The 24385-nt window shown below is 42.5% G+C and overlaps 1 protein-coding gene across 8 annotated transcripts in view; it reads right to left on the bottom strand.

Annotated features, from left to right (window-relative positions):
• fat3a (FAT atypical cadherin 3a) overlaps nucleotides 1-24385 on the bottom strand; it is a 353888-nt gene that overhangs the window by 29514 nt on the left and 299989 nt on the right. For all 8 annotated transcript variants that reach the window (XM_084350971.1, XM_084350970.1, XM_084350973.1 and 5 more), the window contains one exon: nucleotides 10545-10698. In XM_084350971.1, coding sequence (XP_084207097.1) covers nucleotides 10545-10698 — 154 coding nt within the window. The remainder of the gene's footprint in view (nucleotides 1-10544; nucleotides 10699-24385) is intronic.

The following is a 24385-nucleotide window of genomic DNA, read 5'->3' as shown; positions in this document are numbered from 1 at the left end:
GTATTTACACTTGAATGTGCTGTTATCTGTCATTATGCTGTCTGTCATTCTGTCAAATCAGTTGTCATCTATCAGTGAGCCGTCAAATGTTTGTGCTCGGGTATTGTTTACATTCGCATTGCACACCGTGACACATGTGACATATCAGAAGATTATGGGTCAGAATCTAACGCTCCAAAGAGTCTGCTGACCAGACTCTTTGGCCGCATAGGATAAGATTTCGTATGTGCCCTATATCAAGGTTAGGAGCGGATATGCTTACAAACAGATCTCTAACAAACCAAGTCTGTTGTTTATGTAAACTCATAGGATGGCCTTCAATCTATCTGCAGTAGCAGACTGACTGTCTTCTATGCATTTTCTTTCTATTCCTCACTAAGTCAGAGGTGAGATGCTCTGCAGTAACTTTCCACTTATTTGTTGTTAAACAGATAACCATGTATGGGAGGGGTGCTTCCTGAGCTGTGGATATAATCTGAACAGTTGGAAGGTTCAGGAGAAAAACAGTTGTGCTGTTATGTTGTTCCTCCATGGCCATGTTATATAAACTACCTCAACTTAAGTCATCGGGGTCTCCGAGTCTTCTTCATCTCTCCTGAATGGTCAAGTGAGCCGAGATTCCACAACAAGCATGCTGGTATGCAAACTGTGAAATGCTACCAGATGTAGTAGGACATCTTGGTATTTCTGGCATACTGTATTTCACATAGTTCGTATTTGGACATACTAAATAGTATGGTAGTATGTATGGGTATTGGAACGCAGGGCGTGTCTCTGGTCAGCTCTGTTGTGTTCTCAGCTTCCAGTTAGCTTCACTTCTACCATGAATATAGGCATAAATGATAAATTATGCAATTGTGTGACATGTGGCCTTTTCCATTGCGTCTGCTCAGCTGGCTCTACTCGGTTTGACTTGGCACGTCAGTCCAGAGCGACAGCAATTTGCATTTCCATTACTACATAGAAGAAGGCCGCTAACAAAGCTCCATTAATTTGGTGGCAAACAAGTCTAATTTCCTATAAATTCTTCACAATAAAACGCCATTATTTAGTTATTTTAAAAGCTTTTATTATGCAGCAGCACAATCAGGACTCAGCACAGCCAAAATGAAATGAAAGGCGGAATTAAAGGCAGGACTGCTGATGAAGTATTTCAAGCACTTCAGGAGCAGTTCTAAGTGCTATATGGTAGGCAGCTGGATGACATTTCACCTCTCATCCAAGAGGCTTCTTCAGTTCTAATTAGCTGGAGGGGAGTTGGAGGCTTTTAAACCCTGTGTGGGAGTGTCCTTACAGAGTCGTTAAGGACATGTGTGAGCTCTGAGTTTCAGAGTCATTTGTGCCACTTGTGGATTGTTGACCCAACCAGCTTTCCTGTGGGCTGAAGAAGCCTCTTGGATGAGAGGTGAAACGTCTACAAGAAAGGCTTTTTAATTTACAAGACCTTTTACATACAAAAGAACCTTTATAAACACACTGAAGGAAAGAGAAAAAAATACAAGAAAACATAACAGGTCACTTTAACTGTTAATGAGTTCATAGTTTACAGCTAATAAATGCATCATGAAGTGTGTATTAATCTGAATAAAGTGACAATAAAGCTAGGAAAAGGTTGAGTAATATAATAGGTAAGCGAGTTACACTTCAGAAGTGATTGTGTTTGTAATGCTATTATAAATGTTTATAAAGAAACTAATAAAGCTTTAATTAACTTACAGAGTCTATGAACAGGTTTCTTATAAGTGTTTAAAAATACCTTATCTTCTAAAAAGAAAATTTGAATATTATTCTGTCACTAACACTTAGTCTTATTTTTATTAATAAGAATCTCAAAAGGACTTACAAGAAGCTTCTTTTATTTTTTTAAAGATGTATTTATTGACAATGCACAAGGTATATTGGCCATTTTTTATACAGCAGATAGGGTTTGTGGGTTTAAATACCTGGGCATAAATATTAACAAGGAGATAAAGTATTTAAAAACAGCTACTTGAACCTTTTAGAGAAAATAAAGGCAGACACAAAAAGGTTGATTGATCTACCCCTATCTTTAATTGGTAGAGTTAATATAATTAAAATGAATGTGCTGCCAAAACTTATTTATTTATTCCGATGCATCCCTCTTCATGTCCCCAAGAGCTTTTTCAATAAGACCAACAAAGTTACTTCCTCTTTTTTATGGCGAAACAAAAACCCCAGAGTAAAACTTACTACTCTCCAAGCACCATATACTAAAGGAGGCTTGAACCTTCCTAATTTTAAATGCTACTATTTGGCATCTCAGTTTTCGTCCAATATGGACTTGGTTACACTCTGAGACTAGTGACATCAGATGGCTCTCTCTCTCTCTCTCTATATATATATATACAGTATATATATATATATATATACATATATATATATATATATATATATATATATATATATATATATATTAAAAATATATCCCCTCATGAATGCCTTAAGGGCATCCCATCTAATTGCATTGGAGGCAGAGTTCACGTTGGTTTCGAGGAACAGATCAATTTGAGTGTTCATGTATGGTATGAATTCTGAGTCTTTCAGCATAAATGTTTTAAATCTCCATCTTTGCGGGGATGGCTGTACCGAATCAATTGACAAGGTCATCTAGATGGGATTATGATCTGAAAGTGCAGCAGCCAGATATGTACAATCCTTTATCCTGCTGATTATCTGTTGGGGGGCTAAAAACATATCTATTCTGGAATAAGATTTATGAACGTTGGAGAAAAAGGAGAAATCTTTCTTGTTAGGATTGAAAATCGCTGCCTTTGATGGCGTGGGTGATTTAGGCAAGGAACGGTCCATAGTTGTATTAAAGACCAAGTTAAAATCGCCACCAATAAGGCAGTGTCCCTGAGCTGCAGCAATCCTTAGGAGTAATTCATAAAAAAAAAGAGGATCATCATGATTGGGGCCGTATATATTTGCTAATGTCACCCTATTTGTATTCAAAACACAGTCAATGAGCAAGAATCTGCCAGTCTTGTCTTTTTCAACTGAGTTCAATTTGAGCTTGAGCTCTAGCATTAGATGTGAATGAAGAAAAAAAGACATGACCGACCCAGTCCCTCCTAAATTTCAAATGTTCCACGTCGGTGAGGTGTGTCTCCTGAATGAATGCGATATTTGTGGATTCTTTAAATAAGTTAGATTTTTTTTCCTCTTTATGGGTGTGTTAATTCCCTTCACATTCCATGATATACAGTTTAGATGATTATCCATGTTTGTGTGTGATTACTTGGTAAGTGCTGAGATGGTAAGAGAGAGAGAGAGAGAGAGAGAGAGAGAGAACATACGGTGACAGATAGTCAGTCAGAAAAGCAGTCCTATAGCTGATCAGATGTGGCAGAGCTACATGTCATTGTTTCACATCAGAAGTAAATAGTCCAAGTAAAATCTGCCATCCTTAAACAGGGAAAGTCATAATATGGTGCATTAAATGAGATCAGAGGATGGCAATGACTTACTCAGCTGCTCCGTTAAATAAAACACAAGCCCTGTGGCATGGAGGTCCGGCAGGTTATCCAGTAGAAGAAGTGACGGCACATCAGAATCTAATTCTCCAGTTGGCGCAAAAAGTCCATAACATCGGTGGGTGAAGTGAACCACGTGACGGCTCCCTCATGCGAGATGCGGAGCCTGGCTGGATGGTGCAGACTGTACTCGAAGGCCTTCTCCCGCAGCGTCTTTTCACCGGCTTGAATGCATCCTTCTTCCGCTGTGTCTCAGCGCTGCAGTCGGCATAGAAGTAGATCCTTCTGTTTTCGAAGAAGATCTCCTTCATTTCCCTGGCTTGACGAAGCACCTTTTCTTTGTTTTAAAAGTTGAGGAATCTAGCTATCAGTGGTCTGGTCTTATCCGTGGCTTTACCGAGTCTGTGACATCTCTCGATGACAACAGGTGTGTCCAAGGTGATGGGATAGAGGATCTGTGGGATAATCTGCTCGAGGAAACCAGTGGCATCCCGGCCCTCAGATTTTTCCGGTAAGTTGAAGACACGTACATTATTTCTCCTGCTCCTGTCCTCGAGATCATCCAATTTGTCTTTTACATATCGCAGCTCTTTCTCTGTTTTGTTCAGCCGCATGAGAGCGTCACTCACGTTGTCCTCGTTAGCTGCGACCCTTCCTTCCATCTCCTCAACTTGCTCCGCCACAGTTGAAAGTGATGTTTCAATCTTCGTGAGTGTATTTTGGATACTAGTTTTTCTTCTTCTATTCTATTTTCTATTCTTTGAGGAATAAAAAACTACACCGGACTTATCATCAGCATGTGGTTGAGTCGATAATGACTGAATTTTGTGAACTATTCCTTTAATAATTCAAAATGATTTACATTTGCGATTGCTAACAACTTTAATTGCTAATTTTGTGACTTTTGGGTGGGCACCCATTATAATTGATTTGAGCTGAGCATGACAGTTATTTTGTTTGAGGTGTTCAAGGGTTCAACAGGTATAATGTCTGGTTTACTTATAATTTAATTAGGTACTAGCTCCAACTCTAATTCTAATATGCAACTAACCACTAGGTGACAAAAACCAGAGCTGTGTCACAAGCCTATCATACATACTGACATGTATAACATACGAACTATAAAGTCATCTTGACAGTTGCGTTATTGGACAAAAATTAGATATTGCTAGCTGAATAGTAAAAAAACAAAACAAACAAGTTCCAGAGGCGGGGGGCAGAGCGGCTGAAGGCTCTGGACCCCATGATGGACAGACGAGCAGAGGGCACAGTGAGGCTGATGGAGGAGGCTGATCTGAGTGCCCGGGAGGGAATGTTGATGTGGAGGTCAGAGAGGTATGGGGGGGCGAGGTTGTGGATGGCCTTGAAAGTGTGAAGCAGGATTTTAAAGTCTATGTGAAATTTGACAGGAAGCCAGTGGAGTTGTTGAAGAACGGGCGTGATATGATTGATGGAAGGAGTTCTGGAGACAATACGAGCAGCTGAATTCTGGACCAGTTGGAGCTTACGGATGGACTTGTGGGGGAGACCGAAGAGGAGGGAGTTACAGTAGTCTAGGCAGGATGTGACTAGAGTGTGGACCAGGATGGCAGCGCTGTTGGAAGTGAGGGAAGGACGGAGGCGGTTGATATTGCGAAGATGAAAGTAGGCTGACCGGGTAACATTATTAATGTGAGAATTATCCATTATAATAATTATGGATATGCAATATTGGTTGATGTTTTCCCATAAATCCAGCAATGAACATGTAACAAGTAATGTCATTGAAAAGAAAATAACATAACAGCCATTACCTCATCCATGGTTAAACCAACAACTTATAAAATATCATTGTGAACATTATGAACCCCACCACCACCCGTCCTTGTTGGAGGACGTTGAACAGACAGAATAAAAACAAATAATAGCCTACTTAAAAGAACTGTTCTTTCTAATGCACAGAATTCCAAGAACTAAACTTGATCTGTAAATAATATGACATAGTAGCCTATAGCTACGGTCATTATGCTTCTGGCCTCTACCTGGTCTTTTCACTAAACTTAACCAACTCCTTTCTTCATTGCCTAAAACCCAACCAAAGCACCGAGCAAAGAATTTTTTTTTCTCCGCCGGTCTGCTGTCAGCAGGGTCGCCGGCTGCAGCAGCCTCGCGCCCATGAAGTGGGCTCAAGCCACGTTCAGCCGCGCTCGAGCGGAGCGGGGGAGAGAAACAATGTGTATTTCTTTTACTCTGTGGAAGATCTCCCGACAGAGTGAGGGACAAAGCAAGTGGGACAGATCTGCCCAGTCCCTGAGCAGCGCGCGTTTCACAGACAAGCCACAACGCAGAGTGTAAACAACGTCACCTGGTTCAGCAGCACCATGGACAGCTGCGGGGGCGGGGGGGGCGGAACAGCGGTGTTTTGACGCCCCCACCCCCGACTCCTGAACATCACTCACTCACTCATCCGGGCATGTACTGCGGTCTCATGAGGAAACGTAGCTTTTTGATTGATGTTTTTCTTTTTCCCGAATACAAATATTTTTTAAAGTATTTGTTCGAAATAAGTATTCGTAAAAAACACGTTATTTGTGCCTTTCCGAATACTGTATTCCAGTTCGGCTCCACCCCTAGTGGAGCTTGCCCACGGGAACAGAAAAGGTTCCCGTCACAAGTCACAGCAACACCTGCATTCTTGAAATTTACAGGTGTGGTCAAGAGAATAGGGTGTGAGTGTGTGTGCGTGCGTGTGCGTGTGTGTGTGTGTGTGTGTGTGTGTGTGTGTGTGTGTGATTGGGGTGAAATATGTCTGACAGTTGTAAAGAAACAAATAGTATTTGACACTTCTGACCCCTTTTAGCCTCCACTTTGACTGCCGGGTCAAATTGACCCGAACCGTATCTATGTTATATAAACATGCAGGGGGGTGTTGCAAATATGTGAAATGAACCATTTTCATAGTATATGTTTTAAGCCAAGCAGAAGAAGTTTCATACCGAAAAAATACTTTTAACTATTTTTAAAAAAAATGTTAACATTAAAATGGGTCAATTTGACCCGCAACATAACAGGAGGGTTAAGGGGGCAGCTTCAGTCCCGAAACTCTGAGAAGTTGATATCCTATATCTACAATGTTCTACAAAACATTAACGCCCCATCCTCTGAGATCTATAAACATGCTTGGGAGAATTGCCCCCCTGAAAAGGAAACCTATAAAGCACACTCGGATACCCGCAAATTGAAGCAAACATCACGGAAATTTTAAAGGAAATGGCGTTCCACCAACTTGGAAGAATCCCTCTTAGCCTGGAAAGATAGCCTTTAAATATATAGGAAGGCCCTCCGCAATGCCAGAGCAAGCTATTACTCGTCATTAATAGAGGAAAACAAAAACAACACCAGGTTTCTTTTCAGCACTGTAGCCAGGCTGACAGAAAGTCACAGCTCTACTGAACCATGTATTCCTACAACGCTCAGTAGTAATGACTTCATGAGCTTCTTTAATGATACAATTTTAACTATTAGAGACAAAATCCATCATCGCTTGCCCTCAACTGGCACTATTGTATCTTTAAACACAGGAACCTCAGAAACAGTTGTAAATTCTGACTTATATTTAGACTGCTTCTCTCCCATCGACCTCCACCAACTAACTTCGATGGTTTCTTCATCTAGACCAACAACATGTCTCCTAGACCCCATCCCAACTAGGTTGCTGAAAGAAACTTTACCTTTAATTAGCACATCTCTACTAGAAATGATCAACCTGTCTCTATTAACAGGATATGTACCACAATCCTTTAAACTAGCTGTAATTAGACCGCTCCTTTAAAAGCCTAATCTTGATCCAGAAGCTTTAGCCAACTATAGACCTATATCCAACCTCCCTTTCCTCCCCAAGATCCTTGAGAAAGCAGTCGCCAACCAGCTATGTGACTTTCTTCATAAAAATAGTTTATATGAGGATTTTCAATCAGGTTTTAGAGCACATCATAGCACAGAGACGGCACTGGTGAAAGTTACAAATGACCTCCTAATCGCTTCTGACAAAGGACTTGTCTCTGTCCTGGTCTTACTAGATCTTAGTGCTGCATTTGATACCATTGATCATCACATTCTACTACAGAGACTGGAACACTTAATTGGCATTAAAGGACCCGCATTAAACTGGTTTAAGTCCTATTTATCGGATCGATTTCAGTTTGTACATGTTAATGATGAGTCATCCCTGTATACCAAGGTTAGTCATGGTGTTCCTCAAGGCTCCGTGCTTGGACCCATACTATTCACCTTATATATGCTCCCTCTAGGAAATATAATTCGGAAACACTCCATAAACTTTCATTGTTATGCAGATGATACACAGTTATACCTATCAATAAAGCCAAATGAAACTAATCAGCTTATTAAACTCCATGCATGTCTCAAGGACATTAAGACCTGGATGACCTGCAATTTTCTGCTGTTAAACTCAGATAAAACCGAAGTTATAGTACTTGGTCCTAAACACCTTAGAGATGCATTATCTAATGATATAGCGAGTTTGGATGGCATTAACTTGGCCTCCAGCACCACCGTCAGGAATCTGGGAGTTATCTTTGATCAAGATATGTCCTTCAACTCCCACATAAAACAAATTTCAAGGTCTGCATTTTTTCATCTACGTAACATTGCAAAAATCAGGCCCATCCTGTCTCAAAAAGACGCAGAAAAGCTAGTCCATGCATTTGTTACTTCCAGGCTGGACTATTGTAATTCTCTATTATCAGGCTGCCCTAACAAGTCTCTAAAGAGTCTCCAGCTGGTCCAGAATGCTGCAGTACGTGTACTGACAGGAACTAAGAAAAGAGATCATATTACTCCTGTATTGGCCTCTCTGCACTGGCTCCCTGTAAAATCAAGAATAGAGTTTAAAATCCTTCTCCTCACTTACAAAGCTGTTAATGGTCAGGCACCATCATATCTCCAGGAGCTCATACTACCCTATCACCCAACTAGAGCATTACGCTCCCAGAACGCAGGATTACTTGTAGTTCCTAAAGTCTCCAAAAGTAGAATGGGAGCCAGAGCCTTCAGTTATCAAGCTCCTCTTCTGTGGAACCATCTTCCTGTTTTGGTCCGGGAGGCGGACACCCTCTCTACCTTTAAGAGTAGACTTAAGACCTTCCTCTTCAATAGAGCTTATAGTTAGGGCTGGGCCAGTACAGGCCCAGGCCTGTCCTGGACCAGCTCTTAGTTATGCTGCTATAGGCCTAGTCCGGGGGACAATGACACACTGAGCTTCTCTCTCCTCCCCTCTCCTCTCCTCTCCATCTGTATACATTATGCCTGTATACATGCCCCATCTCTGCATGTCACTGACTTACTTCTTCCCCGGAGTCCTTGTGCTTTCTAGTCCTACAGGCTCCCATGGATCCTGGCCACGCCCGGGTCGTGGATCGTGGATGCGCCAACTGCTATGGCCCTGCCTGATCGTGGATGCGCCCACTGCTATGGCCCTGCCTGATCGTGGATGCGCCCACTGCTATGGCCCTGCCTGATCGTGGATGCGCCTACTGCTATGGCCCTGCCTGATCGTGGATGCGCCTACTGCCATGACCCTGCCTGACACCCACCACTACTGTCGCTTATATTAGTCACATCTCTGTTACATACGTTCCACTACTATTATTGTAATGCATTACTACATACCATCCTTACCATTAATCACTACTACTGTTATCACTAGTAATCACATTTCCATGTGCATTTCATTATTATTGCTGTAATACATCTTTATGTACTTTCACTCCTGTCAACCATCGCTTATAATTGAATACATTGTGATCTCGTTGATCTGCTCTGTACATGCGACATCTATTGCACGTCTGTCCGTCCTGGGAGAGGGATCCCTCCTCTGTGGCTCTCCCTGAGGTTTCTTCCGCATTTTTTTTCCCTGTTAAAAGGGCCTTTTTTTTGGGGCAAGTTTTTCCTCACTCGAATCGAGGGTCGAAGGACAGAGGGTGTCGTCTCTGTACAGATTGTAAAGCCCTCTGAGGCAAACTGTGATTTGTGAATTTGGGCTATACAAATAAAATTTGATTTGATTTGATTTGAATGAGCTGGGCTAAAAATATTTCCAAAGATAAATGGGAAAAAAAGTTTACAGTATATACAGACCTTTTCAATAAATACCAGGCACTGCCTGATACAGTTTAAGGTGTTGCACAGGTTATACTATTCCAAATCAAGACTTGACAAAATATTTCGCAACACCTCCCCTTTATGTGACAAATGCCAGTTCTAAGAAGCCACTTTAGCCCACGGTTTTGTACTTTGCCCCTGGATAGAAAGTCTCTGGACTGAAATATTCAGCATCCTCCCCTCTATACTGAAAACCACCATAGAGTCGGATCCTGAATTGATTATATTGGGAATTTCAGAGGCTTTTGGGAAACTAACTACCCCCAAACGGCAATTTGTCTCTGAGGTTGTGGATTACAGAGCTGACTGATACATTCCACCTGCAGCGAATAAGGTTTGTCTTAAATGACAAACTGAAACAATTCTTAAAGTTTTGGTCACCATTTATCTCTTTCCCAAACAACACATAAGATGAATACAAACTCAAATATTACTATATAAATATAAATATTATTATATTTTTATTTCTTCCTTAATACTTTTTGATTTTCCTGTTTTATTTCATTTATCTTTTTCTCTTCCTTCTACTGTCCTTATTTCTTTACCCCTATCTTTGTTGTAATATGTCCACCAATCTTTGTAAAACTTGAAGCAGTTTCTTATTCTGTATGAATGCTGAGACCTTTACCTGATGCTTCAAATAAAAATATTTGAAATAAGAAGCGCATTGCATCAATGAATCAATCAAATTTTTAAATTTGTTCTTTCAGTGAGCTGAATTCCATTCACCTCCTTTTTGGGGTGGAGTAGGAAAGTCATACACTTCTCCAATACCTGGAGAAATAAACCAAAACTATCTACTACAGGCATGTCACCAAATATATTTTTCCAAAATGTGGGTTAAGACTTTTAAGTTAAGGTTTGTGTGTTTGGGCTGGAACTTACGTCAGACCCTTGAAGCCTCTCCTACAGCTGCAGAGGAAGGCGTTGCCAATGGGCTTACACACACCACTGTTCTGACATGGGTTGGGAACACATGCCGTTATCTCCATCTCACAGCGCCCTCCGGTGTACTGGGGGCTACAGCTGCATGAGAACCCTGGCAGACAGACGGGGAGGAGGGGGACAATGAAACAGGCATTTATTATACATTCAGAGCAGTCATTGGACTCTTTACAGCACTGCTTGACTGAAACACACTACATTGGGTAATCACTTGAGTTTATCCACATAAACTAAAAAATATTTTCTGTGCATTTACATAGTTATGCATACGTTCTTTTGCACTGTTCTGCAATTTGAAAATTAATCCTTGTGTGTGTGGGCGGGAATGCAGGCCATTTGTCTATGAGCTCTCAGGAAACAGTTACATCAAGTACTCTGAGAACACTGCATAGCTGAGGAATCATGATGTACGTACGCACGCACACACACACACACACACACACACACAGAACCTTGCACTGTGCTAAAGGTGTGAATGCATGCGTGTGCACACACAAATACACACACTCACAAGGGAATGGCTCTGGTGTAAAAACATTAAAAAACAAAAAAGCACCACATTAAATCAAGAATACACACTCCAAAGACAAATGCTGAGTGCTATGCGGGGTCGAGGTGAAGACTAGACAAGTGAGTCTTGAGTCTTTTGGGGAAAATGGCGAGTGATTCTGCTGTCCTGATATTGGTCAGAAGTTTGTTCCACCACTGGGGCGCCAGAACAGAGAAGAGTCGCAGCTTCGCTGAGCGGCCTTTGTTTGCTCTCAGCGATGGCCGTACCAGCCGGGCAGCTGATGTAGTAGAGCGAAGTGCTCGCGCTGGGGCGTGTGGTCTGACCAGTGTTTAGTCGCAGAGGCTGGGAATCCAGCCAAGTGCAAGTTGCAGTAGTCCAGGCAGGAGATGACCAGCGCTTGGACCAGGAGTTGCGTTGCATCCTTTGTGAGGAAAGACCGCTGTGATGTTGGGGGTGCAGGATAGTCTGTCGTCACAGATTACGCCCAGGTTCCTCGCAGTTGATGGAGGCCATACTGTGACGTTCTCGACAGTGGTTGCTGTTGCACCTTTATCATTTATTTTATTGCTCCCTATGTTGAGAAAATAGAGGTAATAATATATTTTTTTTGCTTGATCTTGTGTATCTCACTGAAAGAACTGTTGCTATGTTGAAAGTGTATTAGGTCTGAATAAGCATTCTCACAGGTCCATGTGAAGGCATTCTTTCCCCGGGATTAAGAGGAGTTCAGTTTTACTAAGGTTGAGTTCGAGATGATTGATGATACCAGACATTCCCAGATGCACATTGCAACGTGGGTATTGGAGGATGGGGGAAAAGAGAGGAACAGTTGGGTGTCATCAGCATAACAGTGGTAAGTGAATCCATGTGATGTGATTGCAAAGCCTAGTGATCTAGTGTATAGTGAAAACAATGGTCCTAGTACTGAGCCTTGAGGGACACCAGTTTCCAGAAAGCAGGGTTTGGACAAGTAGCCATTCCACTTGACCTGAAAGGTATGATGTGAACCAGGTTAGAGCAGAGTCAGCGATGCCAAGTTCGGCCAGAGTGGAGAGGAGGATTCGGTGGTTGACTGTGTCAAACGCAGAGGATAAGTCGAGGAGAATGAGGACTGACAAGTGGGACGAGGCTCTGGTGGCACGGAGTGACTCAGTCACTGTGAGGAGGGCCGTCTCAGTGGAGTGAGCATTCCTGAAGCCTGACTGATTGGGGTCAAGGAGGTCGTTTTGTGAAAGGTAGGAGGACAGTTAGTTGTAGACGGCACTTCCAGGGTTTTAGAGAGGAATGAAAGAAGAGATACAGGTCTGTAGTTGCGGATGTCAGCTGAGTCTAGGGTGGGTTTCTATAGGAGTGGCTTTACATCAGTAATGAATAATTATAGGCCCATATCAAACCTCCCAATTTTAAGTAAAATCTTTGAAAAGCTGTTTTTCAACAGCTGAACAATTGCTTAATAGTAAATGGCTGTTTTGATGTCTTCCAATCAGGATTTTGACCACATCACAGCACTGAGACCGCTCTAGTCAAGGTCATCAATGACATTCATTTAAACAGACAGTGGCAAAATTTCAGTCTTAGTATTACTGGATCTCAGTGCTGCGTTTGACACAGTGGACCACAACATACTACTGGACCGACTGGAAAACTGGGTGGGACTCTCTGGTACAGCACTAAATTGGTTTAAATCCTATCTAAATGATAGAGACTACTTTGTGTCTATTGGTAATTACACATCTGAACAGATGAAAATGACAAGCAGAGTACCCCAGGGCTCCGTTCTGGGGCCTCTACTATTCAACATTTACATGCTTCCTCTAGCTCAGATAATGGAAAACAACAAAATATGTAACCATAGTTATGCAGATGACACACAAATTTACGTAACCATATCACCAGGGGACTATAATCCCATACAAACGCTAAGTAGATGCGTTGAACAAATCAATGATTGGATGTGTCAGAGTTTTCTTCAGTTAAACAAAGATAAGATTGAAATAATTGTTTTTGGAGCCAAGGAAGAACGACTAACAGTCTCTGCTCAGCTTCAACCTGTAATGTTGAAAACTGCAAACCAAGTCTGAAACCTCGGGGTAATTATGGACTCAGACCTGAATTTCAGCAGCCATATTAAGTCAATTACAAAGTCGGCCTACTATCATCTTAAAAATATATCCAGGATAAAAGGACTTATGTCTCGGCAGGATTTGGAAAAACTTATCCATGCATTTATCTTCAGCAGACTACTGTAACGGTGTCTTTACAGGACTCTGTAAAAAATCCATCAGACAGCTGCAGCTGATTCAGAATGCTGCTGCTCGAGTCCTAACAAGAACCAAAAAAGTAGATCACATCACTCCAGTTCTCAGATCTTTACACTGGCTCCCTATCAGTCAAAGAATAGATTTCAAAATCCTGTTGTTGGTTTATAAAGCACTGACTAGTTTCAGGCCAAAATACATTTCTGATCTGCTGCCACGTTACAAACCATCCAGACCTCTGAGGTCGTCAGGTACAGGTCTGCTTTCAGTCCTTAGAGTCAAAACTAAACATGGAGAAGCAGCACTTAGTTATTATGCGCCACATATCTGGAACAAACTCCCAGAAAACTGCAGGTCTGCTCCGACTCTCACCTCTTTTAAATCAAGGCTGAAGACCTTTCTGTTTGCCACTGCCTTTTGCTGAAGCAATTGTAAGGCTTTGAACTGCACTGTGACTTATTTTCTATTCTTGTCTCTCTCTTTTTTTCACTTTGAGTTGCCTTGTGTCGGAATTGTGCTATATAAATAAACTTGCCTTGCCTTGCCTTGCCTACTGTAGCTGTCTTGAAAGGAGCTGGAATACAGCCTGAAGTGAGGGAGGAGTTGATCGGGGTGGTGAGGAAAGGCAAGATGTCATGTGAGATGTTTTGGAGAAGAGAGGAGGGAATCGGGTCGAGGGAACAGGTGGGGGCACAATTAGACATCACTAGTGTGTGAACATCTTCAGAGGAGAGAGGGCTGAAGCAGGTAAGGCTATCATAGGTGAGGGTTGGGGGAGGTGCTTTCTGGAAGGGCATAGGAGTAAATGAGGAGCTGATGTCTTTTACTTTCTTGGTAAAGTAAGTTGCAAAGTCATCAGCAGTGAGGGAGGAAGGAGGGGGAGGGGTAGGAGAGGTGAGGAGGGAAGAGAACATAGAGAATATTTTCCTGGGGTTGGAGGGGGAGGAGTTGATCTTTGACAGGTAGAAGGCAGATTTGGCTGCTGACACAGTTGATGTGAAGTCAGAGAGGAGGTGGTGGTAGTGAGCAAGGTCATCAGGATGATGTGATTTTTCCCCATTTTCTCTCTGCTGCTCATAACACCGATCTATTGGTTCACAGCGATTCAGACAGCCAGGGAGGGGGGGAGATGATCGTGCTGGTCGGGAGGTGAGGGGACAGAGTGTTTAAAGAGGAGGAGAGGGAGGATAACAGAGTGGAGGAGGCTTCCCCGGTGGACATTAGAGAGAATTGTTCTGTAGATGGTAGTGAGGAAAGAACAGTTGAGGAGAGAGTGGCAGGAGAGAGGGATTTCAGGTTGCTGTGGGTGGTGACCGTGCAAGGTGTAGGGACAAGGAAAGTTTTGGACTTCCAAGGGAGAGAGAAAGCGACAAAGTGGTGGTCGGACAAAGTGAGTGGGGTAACAGAGAGTGCTGAGGTACTACAGGACCTTGTGAAGACAAGGTCACGTTGGTTCCCAGGCCGGTGGGTGGGTGGAGAGGGGGAGAATGTGAGGTCAAATGTGGAGAAGAAGTTGATGAATTCAGATGAGTGCAGCTTCTCTGGGGGGATGTTGAAGTCACCCAGGACAACGAGTGGTGTGCCATCGTCAGGGGAGCAGCTTAGGAGGGCGTCCATCTTATTAAAGAAGTTGCAGAGAGAACCGAGAGGGCGATAAATCACCACAATGTTGAGCTTGAAAGGAAGGGTGACAGAGACAGCGTGGAATTCAAATGCAGATTGGGTAGGTGGTCGATGGTAAGGACCTGGTAGGACCACGTGGGTGAGATGAGGAGTCCAGTTCCTCCTCCTCGACCTGTTTGTCTCGGGGAGTGTGAGAATGAGTAGGCAGTTGAGAGGGCAGCTGGAGTGGCAGTGTTTTCTGGAGTGATCCAGGTCTCTGTAAGGGCCAGGAAATGGAGAGTTGCAGGGAGGCATAGGCTGAAATGGTGTCTCTCTTCTTGACTGCAGACTGGCAGTTCCATAGCCCCCCTAGTACTTCAAGTTCAGTACCGGTGGAGAATGTTGGGTAACAGAGATTGGCTGGGTTACAGCCTTGAGCAATGGGTCTCCGGTGAAATCTTCTTCGGTTTGATGTCCTGACTGGGATTGGATGGGACTCATGGCTGCGATCTGTGGTGGACAGTGGGTTACTTGGACTTCCTCGATAGACTCCCGCAGAGAGACTCCCTAAGTCAGCTTCATGAGGTAGTGGTATCTCAATGGAATGGAATGGTTCTCCAGCAATCTTGAAGGAGTTCCCAGAGGTGCTGAGCACAAGTTGGCTGCTTAGCCTTCACTTTGCGGTCCCACTCATCCCAAACCATCTCAATTGGGTTTAGGTTAGGTAATTGTGGAGGCCAGGTCATCTGACGCAGCACTCCGTCACTCTCCTTCTTATTCAGATAGCCATTATAAAGCCTGGAGGTGTGTTTGGGGTAATTGTCCAACAAATGATGGTCCCACTAAGTGCAAACCAGATGGGATGGCATGTCACTGCAGAATGCTGAGGTAGCCATGATGGTTAAGTGTGCCTTGAATTTTGAGTAAATCACCAACAGTGTCATCAGCAAAGCAACCCCACACCATCACACCTCCTCCATGCTTCACACATGTAGAAACCATCCCCTCACCTTTTCTGCGTCTCACAAAGACATTGTGAGTGTAACCAAAAATGTCAAATTTGGACTCATCAGACCAAAGTACAGATTTCCACTAGTCTAATGTCCATTCTTTGTGTTTCTTTGTGTTTTCTTTGTGTGGCCCAAGCAACTCTAGGGATTTCCTAGGGATTTGGGATCTATAGGATGTGAGGCCTAAATATATATATATCCCCTGCAAGTTGCACACAACATAAATGTGAGCCTTTAAATTAACATCCTTCACGTATAAAATGAACATGTACACTCCTTTCAAAATCTTGAACTAGACCTCATAAAGTGGAAAATAAAATGTACAATTGAATGTTAAATTCTAAGGTTACGAATGTTACGAATGGTTCTGCCAGAGGCAGTGCTTATCACTGGATATCTTCCATCTCGCACACGTGCAGGTCGATATAACTACCAGTGTTATCCAGGCGATCAGTTCCACAGAGTCACAAGATTCCAGGTGACTGAGAACTCTGGCAGTCATCCAGGGTTCATAGAACCATTGTTACATTCGTTACCTTCATTCAATTTCACCCTTCCTGACTGCCAGAGGCAGTGCCTATCACTGGATGACTTTTGGAAACAGAGTCGCAAGGAATCCCATCTCATGAGGATGAAGCAGAGAAGCTTGGCTGAAGAACCACTCCCAATGGATGGGGGTAGGCCACATTCACTCTGTAGTATCTGGAAAATGTGCTGGGCAATGCCCATGGGGCCGCAACACAGATGTCCACCAAGGGCACACCTCTCAGGATTGCCCATGACGTGGAGACACTCCTGGTAGAGTGACACTTGATAACAGATGGTACAGCACGGCCAGTTGTGCTGTACTCGGTAGCTTGCACATAAGCTCTTAGGGGTGCGCACCAGGCACAAGGGTCTTGACTTGCCTATTCCTGATGGGGGATTAAACTGTCCAAGCTGGATAGGCTGATTAAGGTGTGAGCATGCCAGCACCTTTGGGGGAAATGCTGAGTGACACCTGAGCTGCCTTGGTTCCACCTCAGACAGGAATCGCTCACAGACATGTATCTCTCCGACACGCTTTGCTGACATGATGGCCAGTCAGACAACATTTGAGCTATGCCTGCACACCATTCAGAGAACAACCTCCACCTGTTTTGGTACTGCACAGGAATGGACAGTGCCCTGGCATTCAGAATAGTGGCTTTGACTGGCACTATGCACTCGCTCAGCAGTGGGTCAGGCCTTCCCGGCGGCCATACCCACAGCTGAAGGCGACAATGGTCATACGCCATACCTGAGACAGGAGATGCCATACCTAAGACAGAAGATCCTTCCTGCCAGGGAGGCGCAAGGGTGACCCGCAGTGGAGTCGGTGCAGCAGGGAAAACCAATTCCTGGCTGGCCAAAAGGAAGCCACCAGATGAATCCTGTGACCCCAATGAAGCACCCTCAGCAGTGTTGGCAAAATTAGGGGCAATGGAGGAAAGTCATAGAGAAGACACTCTGGCCACTTGTGAGCCAGAGCATACTGGCCCAGAGGGCTGTAGTTCTCCGTCACGGAGAACCAGAGGGGGCAATGGGTTGACATCTCCAAGGCAGAGGGATCCACCTCAGCCCTGCCACAGAGACACCTCTGGATGAAGCCACAACTCCCCTGGTGGGGATTTTTGACAGGAGACACGTCAGAAGATCCTGCGATACCCACAGCAATCATGCAGATCTGGTACCCCCCTGGTGGTTTATGTGGAAGACTGCAGAGGTGTTATCTGACCAGACAAGCACATGCTTCCCCTTCAGATATGGTAGGAAGCACCTCAGTGCTAGGTGCAAAGTCCGTAGCTCCAGCACATTGATGTGTTCTGAGCAAGAAGGGCTACCGTGAGCTTGCTCTACCTATGCCGCTTGGGATCTAAGTGGAAGCCACATTTACAGGGGGTGCAATGTCCTCTACATGCTGAAGCGACAGGCAGGCTCTCAAAGTGATGGTATTCAGAGCCACACCAATGAACATTATGCTCTGAGAAGGGTCCAGAGAGCTCTTCCCCATGTTTACCTTGACACTCAACTGGGCCATGTGCAAAATAAGGTAATCCGTGTCCCGTGTCGCCTTAAGCCGGGACAGACACAAATTAGCCAGTTGTCTAGATACGGCAGGACTTTCATGCTCTGGGACTGCAGGGGCAAGAGGGCTGCCGTGACACATCTGGAAAATAAATGTGGGGAGAGAGAGACAGTCCGAATGGGGACACCCTGAACTGAAAATTGCGGCCCTGGAAGGCAAAACGAAGCAACCGTCTGTGGATTACTCCTGGGTCAGGGCTAGGATTTTTTCTGGATCGGTAATGAGCTTGTCCGGTGTATTCTTGTGATAATATCGATTGGAGTTGCACGTTGCTCATCCTCTAAAGGCTGCAACAAGCTGTCCCTCTCAGAGAGGAGAGCAGTGGATTGGCTGTTTGTTGTTCGGCTTTCGCCTCAGACAAGTGAAGCATTCGTTTCTAACAGTGTGATAAGCAACCGTTTCACTCAGTAACATCAATTGGCATTATAAAGCTAATTGTATCAGTGAGTGGAGCATCCTCGCTTCCTGTCAATGGTTTTGTCAATATTACAATAAAGTTATACTACCTTACTTAAATCTATGAATATCACTGAAGTGATTGTTTGTGTTGGACAGATCAAAATAAATGCCTAAAAATCCAACAGTTAATTTTATCTTAAATAACATCTATTATTTAAGTATATTTCACAACAATTATTTAGCATTTGACTAACGAATCATATTTTTAACAAATGTTTTTATCAGAATCAGTTTCAATAACCAAGATTATTACTTATTCTGAATCAGTTTTCTCCATCATCGACAACAACTTAAGAAATGAAGTTTTGCGTCATGACATTGATGCTATTGAGAACACAAAGAGAACGTCCTTAGTCCTCATGGGAAACTTGTCCTTTGCAGCAAGTGGCACCATATTGAACCTTTCATCATGCTCAGAAAACTATAGGTTGTAATTATTTGAATACTGTAGCAGCCAGGCTGTCATGCATGGCCATTAAAACAATGGTGTCATAATGGTGTCAGACATGCTACCACCACCAGAGAAACTTGCGCTTGAATTTGACTTTTCTCAGTGATGGCACGTAAATGGAACATACGCTCAATGCAACACTAAAACCAAAACAACGGCCCTGGGAAAACCAGGCAAAAATGTCGGCATTTTGAAATCGCGTTGCAACTCTAAATGCCATAACCCAACCTACCACTACTGAACCTGAACTTGGAGCCCTGTGTGCAGACACAGTACACAGTAGATAGAAACTGCAGCTTGTTCTTCATGCTGGGTGTTTGTTAAACAGGTAACAGAGAAAATCACAGGCGCAGTTTGAACTTTAAGGTTCTGGGTTCACAAAAAATTCAAGAGGTTCAATTTGTGTAACAGAAGCTTTGTTTTCACAAAAATCAATAATAAGGATATCAGCAGGAGCATCACATCTGACATGTCTAATGAGAGATAAAATTGCGAGAATAAAATAGGAATTGAACTCGCACAAACCGGAAAACGGAGAGTATCCAGCTGTTTGCCGTCCGCTTTAAATATATTGAAACTTGTTAAAAGGACAGGATAAGATGGTTATAATCTAGGGCAAAGACAGCAGGTGAAATAATACATGAGGATAACTGCAAAAAAAAAATATCTTTATTTTAAGCCATCCATCAATCAAATTAATCACAATCTAATTTCCAAGTGTATGCAACTGTATTCCCTGTAATTTTGATCATGTAAATGTCTGAACTGATTATAAACTGCAAAGACACACATTTGCTTTTATCACGGTAGTGATGCGCAGATCACAGGTATATCCATGGACACCAAGGACAATCTGTGAATTGGGCTGTCCTGGTCATAAAAACTAAACATTGTGATTAATATCAAATGGGCCGCTGGTGGGTGAAATAATACATCTCATAAATAAGGAAATCATTACATTACCTGCACTATCAGAATGATATACAGTCATGGTCAAAAGTTTAGATACACTTACAGAGAACATGTACAGGTGCATCTCAATAAATACAAATATCATGGAAAAGTTAATTTATTTCAGTAATTGTATTTAAAAAGTGAAATATTTCAAGCCTTTATTTGTTTTAATCTTGATGATTATGGCTTACAGCTCATGAAAACCTGAAATTCGGTATCTCAGAAAATTGGAATATTACATAAGAAAATTGGAAAATTGGAATATTATATAAGACCAGTAAAAAAAGGATTTTTAATACAGAAATGTCAGACTTCTGAAAAGTATGTTCTTGCTTCTTTTGCATGAATTACTGCATCAATGCGGTGTGGCATGGGTCTCGTGTCTCTCATTTTCCTCTTGACAATACCCCATACATTTTCTATGGGATTCAGGTCAAGTGAGTTTGCTGGCCAATCAAGCACAGTAATCCCATGGTCATTAAACCAGGTATTAGTACTTTTGGCAGTGTGGGCAGGTGCCAAATGAAATCAGTATCTCCATAAAGCTTGTCAACAGAAAGAAGCATGAAGTGCTCTAAAATTTCCGGTAGACGGCTGCGTTGTCTTTGGACTTGATAAAACACAGTGGACCAACACCAGAAGATGACATGGCTCCCCAAATCATCACTGACTGTGGAAACTTCACACTGGACTTCAAGCAACTTGGATTCCGTGCCTCTCCACTCTTCCTCCAGACTCTGGGACCTTGGTTTCCAAATAAAAGGCAAAATTGACTTTCATCTGAAGAGAGGACTTTGAGTGACAGACAAGATATTTTTCTCCTTAGCCCAGGTAAGATGCTTCTGACATTGTCTCTGGTTCAGGAGTGGCTCGACATGAGGAATGCAACTGTTGTAGCCGATGTCCTGGATACGTCTGTGCGTGGTGGCTCTTGATGCACTGACTCCTGCCTCAGTCCACTCCTTGTGAAGCTCCCCCAAATTTTTGAATGGCCTTTGCTTGACCTCCTCCTCTCAAGGCTGCGGTTATCCCTGTTGCTTGTGCACCCTTTCCACTCAACTTTCTATGCTTGGATACAACACTCTGTAAACAGCCAGCTTCTTTAGCAATGACCTTTTGAGGCTTACCCTCCTTGTGGAGGGTGTCAATGACTGTCTTCTGCACAACTGTCAAGTCAGCAGTTTTCCCCATGATTGCAAAGCCTACTGAACCAGACTGAGAGACCATTTAAAGGCTCAGGAAACCTGTGAGTCTACAATATTGAACTTTTTCACAATATTCTAATTTTCTAAGATACTGATATTAACAGTTATTAACATTAAGGCTGAAATATTTCACTTTGTGTGTAGTGAATCTATATAATATGAGTTACACTTTTTAAATTGAATTACTGAAATAAATTAACTTTTCCATGATATTCTAATTTATTGAGATGCACCTGTATATCATAGCACTATTGAGTTCCATTGATTTGTAAGACTCTCGTTTTTCTGTAATGGAATGAGTGGAACACATTACAAATAACTGTTTGTAAGTATAAAGTGCATGGAACAGTTGTATCACTGTCACAACCGGGAAGAAAACACAAACCTGCTGCTGTGAGAAAATTGGTGAGGATGGTCAAGAGTCAACCAAAAACCACCAGTTGATCTGGTGCCCTAAAGAAAGTAAATGGAATAATGAAAAAGGAGGATTATCTCCAAATTCTTCAGGAAAACCTAAAATCATCAGCCAGGAGATTGGGTCTTCTGTGCAGTTGGGTGCTCCAAAAGGACAATGATCTCAAACACACATCAAAAGTGGTAAAGGAATGGCTAAATCAGGCTAGAACTGAGGTTTTGGAATTGCCTTCCCAAAGCCCTGACTTGAACCCCATCGAGAACATGCAGACAGCTGAGGAAACAAGTCTGTGCCAGGAAGCAAACAAATTTGGCTGAACATAAAAAATTCAGCCAGAGGACTACCAGACTCTTGTGGATGGCTATCAAAAGCACCTAATTGAGCTGAAAATGGCCGAGGGACATTTAACCAAATATTAGAATTACTGCATGTAAATTTTACCCAACAGATTTTGTCATATTCTCAGAAGACCTATAATAAATTCATTATGGAACCAAACTTCATGATGACTAAGTAGTGTGTTTTCCACTCATTCCATTACAGAAATCCTTGGAACTCATGACTGCCATGATATACATGCTCTTTACAAGTGTATGTAAACTTTTGACCATGACTGTAAGTGTGTCTCTCCGTTAACAGAGCTGTGCACAATCAGTTTGACTTTATTGTTATTTAAATCTCTCGACAATTATTAGTTGTGTTATTATTAAAAAATACCGTACCGTAATGGCACATTATCATCAAATTCATAAGAAGTCTCTACAGCTGTTAAAGCCGACTGACAGCTGATCCAGCTGTGATCAATTGCAGCCGTCATCAGAATCAGAATCAGAAATACTTTATTATCCCCGAGGGGAAATTGTTTACTTTACAGCTGCTCCCATTCAAAGTTCAGAATATGCAGAAATAATAATAATAGTAATAACGATAATAATAATAATACCTATATATAAACAAGAACAACAAAAACAAAACAAAAATACAAGAAATGTACACTCCACTAGAATAAATATACATATATACAGAGCAATAATGCCAAAGTTGAAAACTTTGTGTCTGACACTCAGAGCAAGGAATTGAACAGTTTGTGGCCACAGTGCATAGTTTCCTGTGGTGCTCTGTGGTGCATCTTGGTGGGATTAGTCTAGTGAAAAGGACGTTGCTTCACGTGACACTGCAGAGGAAAGGATGTCTAATATATCTTAAATATATCTTGTCTCCTCTCACCTCCCATGGTTTCTTCGCCTCTCTCCACGAATCCTCGGTGGGAGGGACTAAGACGCAGGGAAAAGACGCAGGTGAGGGAAACGTGGATGCAATTAAGAGAAATGAGACACACCTTGTGTTTCAGTGTCGTTAAAGCCACATCTGAGTCGTTGACCCAACCGGCATTCATGTTTGTTAAGACTAGGTGGGTCCAGGTATGAATGGATGTTAAGCTGTCTGGGGAGAGAATTCAGGACAGAATTATAGGTGGGTGATAAGTAAAAGTAGTAAGGAGTAAGTGTTTCTTGCTTGGCCTGTTTGGCAGTATAAGCATCAGGAGAACTGGAATTGGTAGCTTTCCCTGTTTTGCCAATGCCAGGTTTAGGTACCAGAACAGATCTTGCTCTCTGCCTGTTGCCCGAGTAGACAGGATTGCCTGTCTTGCCTTTATGGAGTTCTCTGTCCTCATTAGATAATATGTGGAGGGATACCAGATAATTTATTTTCTCTTTTACTGCATGAGCAGGGGGAAGAGAGACATGGGTTACTGGCCAAACAATCTATAACATTGATTACTGTTGGAATATAGAGCTATTTAATAATTATATTAATATAAATACAGCAGCTTTAAAGTAAAGGAAACATGCATGTAGCATTTTCAATGTATTAAACACATAGCAAATATTCTAGCACATTTAATTTAAATAATGAAGATGCCCAGTAGGTGATTTGTTCATTTTTAACAGGGGGGATGGCACAATGGGAGCACCGACACACCTATGTACACCTTCCAAAAGACATTGTTGCAGGACGCCTTAACCATAACTGTGACATTTCTAATTCTCCAATTCCATTGTATCCAGTTATCTTCATTCTCTCCCTACTACAATTGTCTTTTTATAACTGTATTAAGGTAATGAGTAAATACACCTTTAAATTGTATGCAGTGGACTGAGTTTATTCAGGCAGGGTTTTCTCATGTTTCTCACAATACACTACAAGCAGGGTCATTTTAAGTTACATGACCCACATGACCCCTTGGAATTTTTACCATCTAAATTCCTTGAAGGACACACAATAAACATTGTGCAAAATAGTAGAGCCTGACCAATTTATCGGCCGATATGAGCCTCTCACAGATATATCGGTTTCGGCGTATATATTGTCCAATATGCACCGATATGAAAACCTTATATTTAAAAAATATAATGGAGAAAAACATGCTTGGGGTAATATAAATTTGTAATGACATAGTTTTGAGTGCACTTCAATGGGGGATAAAACAGCTGTGTCAGGAAATGTAACAGCTACCTCACTAATGGTTAAACTATTAACCAGCACAAAGATGACAATTACCACCATAACATAGGCTACCATGTTCTGAACAGGCAAACTAAAAACCCTAACAAAAAGTAACATTTTAGTTTTAAAACAAGCAAACTTGTTGTTCTCCTCCTCTACACGAGAGACGCGCTGGGAATCCACTGGACGGTGCTCTATGACGTCACGTCTGCTCCAGGTTTTGTTCCGCCCTCCGCATGGCATTATACCATGAATGTATAAAGAGAACCCAGCGGGAACGTTTCAGAAGCCGAGCCTTTGG

This window comes from Pagrus pagrus (assembly GCF_965226575.1).
Source record: "Pagrus pagrus genome assembly, chromosome: 4".
Taxonomy (NCBI): Eukaryota; Metazoa; Chordata; class Actinopteri; order Spariformes; family Sparidae; genus Pagrus; species Pagrus pagrus.
Note: the sequence above shows the minus strand (reverse complement) of the source record. Positions and strands in the feature narration are given on the sequence as shown.